Source organism: Pelodiscus sinensis, chromosome 30 (genome assembly GCF_052426305.1).
Source record: "Pelodiscus sinensis isolate ZL-2025 chromosome 30, ASM5242630v1, whole genome shotgun sequence".
NCBI classification, from domain to species: domain Eukaryota; kingdom Metazoa; phylum Chordata; order Testudines; family Trionychidae; genus Pelodiscus; species Pelodiscus sinensis.
Window position 1 is genome coordinate 12,645,448 of NC_143081.1, and position 6,812 is coordinate 12,652,259.

General features: G+C 55.7%; 1 protein-coding gene across 1 annotated transcript; it reads right to left on the reverse strand.

Annotated features, from left to right (window-relative positions):
- Window positions 1-3,642: 3,642 nt before the first annotated feature.
- On the reverse strand, window positions 3,643-4,578 carry LOC142821191 (olfactory receptor 14J1-like). The gene has a single exon (XM_075912012.2). It carries the CDS (start codon window positions 4,576-4,578, stop codon window positions 3,643-3,645), a length of 936 nt encoding a protein of 311 aa, XP_075768127.2.
- Window positions 4,579-6,812: the final 2,234 nt, after the last annotated feature.

Consider the following 6,812-nt stretch of genomic DNA (forward strand, 5'->3'; position numbering starts at 1 on the left):
TCTCTTTGCCCTTATTTCTGTACATATGTAGCCCAGTAGGGCACTAGGAGGGGTTCCACACCCTCAGAATCATTCCCCAGTCAGTACCAACAAGTCCTGGCTGCCTACCGATGATGAGGCTGGGCCTAATGTCACTTTGCCCTGTCCTGGGCTCAAGGCAACAAAAGTTAATACAGGCTACAGGCCCAGGCCCTCATTCAGGTTGGGCCAGCCAATAAGTAATTCACGAATACCTGTCATCAGGCCCAGGCCCCGGTTCAGGGCGGGGCAGTGACTAAGCAGTTCTCAGGCCCAGGCCCCGGTTCAGGGCGGGGCAGTGACTAAGCAGTTCTCAGGCCCAGACCCCAGTTCACGGTGGGGCAGTGACTAAGCAGTTCTCAGGCCCAGGCCCCGGTTCAGGGCGGGGCAGTGACTAAGCAGTTCTCAGGCCCAGGCCCCGGTTCAGGGCAGGGCAGTGACTAAGCAGTTCTCAGACCCAGGCCCCGGTTCAGGGCAGGGCAGTGACTAAGCAGTTCTCAGGCCCAGGCCCCGTTTCAGAGCGGAGCAGTGACTAAGCAGTTCTCAGGCCCAGGCCCCGGTTCAGGGCGGGGCAGTGACTAAGCAGTTCTCAGGCCCAGGCCCCGGTTCAGGGCAGGGCAGTGACTAAGCAGTTCTCAGACCCAGGCCCCGGTTCAGGGCAGGGCAGTGACTAAGCAGTTCTCAGGCCCAGGCCCCGGTTCAGGGCGGGGCAGTGACTAAGCAGTTCTCAGGCCCAGGCCCCGTTTCAGAGCGGAGCAGTGACTAAGCAGTTCTCAGGAGGAGGCCCCGGTTCAGGGCGGGGCAGTGACTAAGCAATTCTCAGGCCTAGACCCCAGTTCAGGGCAGGGCAGTGACTAAGCAGTTCTCAGGAGGAGGCCCCGGTTCAGGGCGGGGCAGTGACTAAGCAGTTCTCAGGCCCAGGCCCCGGTTCAGGGCGGGGCAGTGACTAAGCAGTTCTCAGGCCCAGGCCCCGGTTCAGGGCAGGGCAGTGACTAAGCAGTCCTCAGGCCCAGGCCCCGGTTCAGGGCGGGGCAGTGACTAAGCAGTCCTCAGGCCCAGGCCCCAGTTCAGGGCGGGGCAGTGACTAAGCAGTTCTCAGGCCCAGGCCCCGGTTCAGGGCAGGGCAGTGACTAAGCAGTTCTCAGGCCCAGTCCCCGGTTCAGGGCAGGGCAGTGACTAAGCAGTTCTCAGGCCCAGGCCCCGGTTCAGGGCAGGGCAGTGACTAAGCAGTTCTCAGACCCAGGCCCCGGTTCAGGGCAGGGCAGTGACTAAGCAGTTCTCAGGAGGAGGCCCCGGTTCAGGGCGGGGCAGTGACTAAGCAGTTCTCAGGCCCAGGCCCCGGTTCAGGGCGGGGCAGTGACTAAGCAGTCCTCAGGCCCAGGCCCCGGTTCAGGGCGGGGCAGTGACTAAGCAGTCCTCAGGCCCAGGCCCCGGTTCAGGGCGGGGCAGTGACTAAGCAGTTCTCAGGCCCAGGCCCCGGTTCAGGGCAGGGCAGTGACTAAGCAGTTCTCAGGCCCAGTCCCCGGTTCAGGGCAGGGCAGTGACTAAGCAGTTCTCAGGCCCAGGCCCCGGTTCAGGGCAGGGCAGTGACTAAGCAGTTCTCAGACCCAGGCCCCGGTTCAGGGCAGGGCAGTGACTAAGCAGTTCTCAGGCCCAGGCCCTGGTTCACATTGCCGGCCACTGGAGCCCCGATGCTCCAAACAGTGCTGGGGGCGGGGGTGGCACCATCCCACTGCTCTTGCTGGAAAGCCTCCATAACCTCTCTCCCCAGGAGACACTGTGGCCAGGAAGCATGCCCCTGCCCCCTCTCCCGCCCCCCCTCCTGCCTCTGGGAGGGGCTGGGAACCGTGGCCCACCTTCCCTGACCTTGCTTTGAGTTAGGGCAAGAGGAAGCTGCATCGCAAATGTGGTTTGATTGCGCCAGGACAATGGGATGTGCCTGCAATCCGAGTGTGTTCCACAGCAGGGAAAGGGAGGGGGTTAATAATGAGCAGTTATAAGATAATAAGGGATGATGCTTGGTCCCGCCATGAGGGCAGGGGACTGGACTCGATGACCTCTCGAGGTCCCTGTCAGTTCTATGAGATGGTAAAACTCCATATATTTACATTTGATAGCTGGGACAGTTACACTGCTGAATGACCACTGGGGGCAGGGGATGAGAGGCTCAGGGCAGTGGGCTGGGAGTGGGGGGGGACTCAGGACAGGTGTGAGTTCGGGGTTAAGGGCAGGGGGCTTGGAGGTGAGCCGGGGCTGAGGGCAGGGGCTGGCTGGCTGGGAGGTTGGGGGTCTTACTAGGGTCACCTGTGGCAATGAGGCTGGCGCTGCTCTGGCGGCTATTCCCTGTGGAGGGGCAGGGCTGGTGGTCCAGCCTCTACCTTTGGCTTCTCCCGGGGTAGGGACTGGAGCTGCACTGCCCTGCTGGTGGTGCGCCCTGTGCGGCCACAGTGTGAGGATGGCACTGCCCGGGGGGGAGACAGCACCAAGTACATGTAGTTGTGGCCTCTGGAAGGAGCTGTCTCCAGAACAGCACAAACCTCCCCACCACAGTCAGCCCCAGTAAGCCTGGGGAAAGGAAAACCTCCCGTCTCTCAGAGGGATCTTGGATAGATGACAAAATAAACTGATACCCCCAAATTCCTCCCCAGAAATCTCATTGGAACAAAGAAACAAGTCAGCGAAGGGACATACAGCAAGAGGAAAAGGTAAATACATACGCAAAACCTCCCATACTTCAACCACAATGTTATTCCGAAAAAGGAGAAGAGGCCGAGATTTCATGAAGACAACTAGTGACTTAGCTGTGGCTGGGGATCTGTTGTGAATTCTAGGGTTGGAGGAGACCTCAGGACTCATCGAGTCCAAAGCAGGACCAACCCCAACTCAATCATCCCAGCCAGGGCTTGGTCAAGCTGGGACTTAATCACCTCTAGGGATAGAGACTCCACTACTTCCCTAGGGAACCATCCCAGGGTTTCCCCACCCTCCTAGTGAAATCGCTTTTCCTAATATCCAACCTAGACCTCCCCCACTGCAACTTGAGCCCATTGCTCCTCGTTCTGCCATCTACCAACACTGAGAACAGCCTCTCTCCAGCCTCTTTGGAACCTCCCTTCAGGTAGCTGAAGGCTGCTCTCACATCCTCCCTCACTTTTCTCTTCTGGAACGTAAATAAGCCCAAATTGTTCAGTCTCTCCTCAGAAGTCATGTTCTCCAGCCCCCTAATCATTTTCATTGCCCTACACTGGACTCCAGTGCATCCACGTCCTTTCTATAGTGGGGGCCCCAGAACTGGACACAATACTCCAGATGTGGCCTCCCCAGTGCCGAATAAAGGGGAATCATCACTTCTCTAGATCTGCTGGCCATGCTCCTCCTAATGCACCTTAATATGCCGTTGGGCTTACTGACCACAAGGGCGCCCTGTTGATTTGTGTTGTGCCACTGTGCTATTAAACCCCTGCGAGAGAGGGACAGGTGTGTATCTAGACTGAGGTGTGTGAGGAGCACATTCTGCTCCCATTTACACTGGTGTAATGCTAAATTAACCCATGGAAGTTCAGCAGAGCTAGTCCACATTGAATAAAGAAGCTGAGGCTGCAATCACAAGCACTAAAGGACATTTCACTTCATGAAGATTAACCTCCACCCCATCAGCTTCTTCAGGGCTGTTTTGATCTCCTGGTTCCTCAGGCTGTAGATGACCGGATTCAGCATGGGAGGCACCACGGCATACAGGACACCCACCACGAGATCAAGATTAGATGCTGAGCTGGAGGGGGGTTTCAGGTAGGCAAACGCGGCCGTGAAAAGTAACAAGGAGACCACAGCAAGGTGGGGGAGGCAGGTGGAGAAGGCTTTGTGCCGGCCCTGCTCCGAAGGGATTCTCAGCACCGCTCTGAAGATCTGAACATAAGACACAAGGATGAAAACAAAGCAGTGTAAACCTAAAAGCACACTAAAGGCAAGAAGCCCAACGTCAATGAGGTCCGAGTCGGAGCAGGCCAGCTTGAGGAGCTGGGGGATATCACAGAAGAACTGGTCGATGACGTTGGACTGGCAGAAGGGTAACCGGAAGGTGTTCCCAGTGTGCAGGGCAGAGTTGACAATACCAGCGATCCAGGCTCCAGCGGCCATGTGGACAAAGGCTCTCCTGTTCATCACCCGTTCATAGTGCAGGGGCTGGCAGATGGCGACGTGTCGGTCGTAGGCCATGACGGTGAGTACAGCAAGATCAGTTGAAGTGAAGACTAAAAAGAGAAAGACTTGGGCAACACAAGCAGGGAAAGAAATTACTCTGGTGTCCAGGAGGGAGTTGGCCATGGATTTGGGGACGGTGACGGAGATGGAGCTGAGGTCTAGGATGGACAGATTCCCCAGGAAGAAGTACATGGGGGAGTGCAGACGGTGGTCGAGGACGATGGCTGAGATGATGAGAAGGTTCCCCACCAGGGCCGCCAGGTAAATCAATAGAAAGATCACAGCGTGCAAAATCTGCAGCTCCCGGACGTCAGAGAATCCGAGGAGAAGGAACTCGGTCACGGTGCTTCCGTTGGACATTTTCTTTTCAGCACATCGTGTAATGGCTGCGGAGAGAAGGGCAGAGTCGGGGTAGGGATGAGAGCTGTAGACTGAGTGTGAGTCCCAGAGGCACACGGCACTCCTCACTGGCAGTCACCAGGAGTGGTGAGTTGCCACAGGGGTGTCAATTGGCCTGGCTCTACGACAATGTGCCGAGAAGGGCTGGGCGCAGACCCAGCCACAGAGGAAGAGTGGCGGGGGGAGGAAGGGATAATCGGGCTCATCTCTCCTCCACCCGCCACCTCTGCCCTGTGGTTGGACTCCTCTTGTCCCTTCCTTCCCGCACAGTGTTGAAGGCAGCTCAGACCTCCAGGTTGCTGCTGGCCACCGAGATAACCCAGCCGCCTCCTCTCCCCTGGCGCCAGCGTGGGCAGGACGGGGTTAAGCCCTAAGGATGCCTTGGGCACCAGGACGTCTGGTCGCACAAGCTAGTAACATCACTCAGCAACCTCTCTGCTGCGTCATTTACCTCAGCCGCTGCCTGCCTGCGCGGGGCCGTGGGTCTGAGGACAGGCCCGATGAGGAAGAGAACAGAACATCTCTGGTCATCCCCGACAGCGCCCCCAGCTCACACCCCTCCAGTGCATCATTGACAATCTGCAACCTGACCTTGAATACCAGCCCCCCGCCCCCCGACAGGCCTTGGGGACAGGCCAGTCCTCGCCTGCAGACACTCCTCAGCCTGAAGCAAATTCTGTCCAGAAACCACACGGCACACCCCCATCGTACTCACCCAGGAACCCAGCCCGGCAATAAACCCCATTGCCAACTCTGCCCAGACATCTACACAAGCGACCCCATCACGGCTCCTCACCACGTCAGCTACCACATCAGGGGCTCAGACAACTGCACATCCCCCAATGTGATCTATGCCAGCAAGTGCCAGCAGTGCCCCTCGGCCGTGTGCATTGGCCAAACCAGTCTCTCCATCAAAGGAGCAATAGAAACACATCTGACGTCAGGAATAGGAACGCACAGAAACCTGTAGGGGAACATTTTAACCTGCCTGGGCACTCAGTCCTGGATTTAAAAGTCGCCTATTCTACAAAGGAAAGTCACCAGCCAAGTACAGAGAGGGGCTACAGAACTGAAATATATTGACAGTTTTGACACCACTACCTGGTCAGGACATGACCTAGTCAGTGCATTCGACTCCTGCCTTTAACAACCACATTTCCACATCAAAAGCCAAGTATAAGACACATCCAGCCCACTTAATTAGCCACAGTAACATGGGTCCTACAATGGACAGGGACTGCTTCCGTTGTTCTATAGATCTCTTGGCTTCTCTCATTTCCACTCCCATTCACCTGAGGAAGTGGGTTTTGCCCACGAAAGTTCATGACCCCATCTCTATATTTTGGTTAGTCTTTAAGGGTGTGTCTAGACTACAGGCTTTTGTCGACAGAGGCTTTGTCGACAGATACTGTCAACAAAGATTCTATTGTCAAAGGGCATCTAGACACCATCCAAGCCATTTTGTGGACATAAGAGTGTAGATTCAAAGCACAGTGTAGATGCAATAACGCCTTCTGTTGACAGAACTCTGTTGACAAAATGCATTTTTCCTCGTAGAATGAGGTTTACCGCCATCGACAAAACTGCAGGGTTCTGTCGATATTATGTCAACAGAATTCGGCGGCAGTGTAGATGCAGGTACAGTTTTGTTGACAAAACCCTGTAGTCTAGACGCACTCTGTGGTGCCACGGAAGCACTCTTTGACTCTTAATATGTGCACGTTCAGTGCCCCATTAACAGCGTGCGGAACAAATGAGATGGGGTAACGCAAGAGATGTCGATGCTAAACCCACCGAGCTCCGCTGTGTCCACAGGCTGGGCTAAAAGAGATAGATGGTGGCCAGGGACTTCCATTCGCTCTTTTCCAGTCAACACACCTGGATGTTAATTACCTGTGAGGTGAGCTGCCCTCTTTGCTGCTTGTCAGTTTTACCACCCAACGGGTGTCCCTTTGAAAGGGCAATACTTTTGGTTGTATAGCGTGGTGGGTTCCGATTTCAATATTATTGGACCATATGAACGTTTCCACCCTGACTTCTCCCTCACTTTCCAGTTTGGGGGATCGCGTCCATATTATTTCAGAGGAGTTCTCGGGTTTTAGCTGAAGACATATTCCTGGGAAACGCCTGATTATTGAACCACAAGTTTCCGAGGGGCTGTCGTGTTCCTCTGTAACTTTAGAAACAACGTGTGG

Bases quoted from the DNA above. Each gene is read 5' to 3' on its own strand.
- LOC142821191 (XM_075912012.2), bottom strand. From the start codon at position 4,578: ATGTCCAACGGAAGCACCGTGACCGAGTTCCTTCTCCTCGGATTCTCT.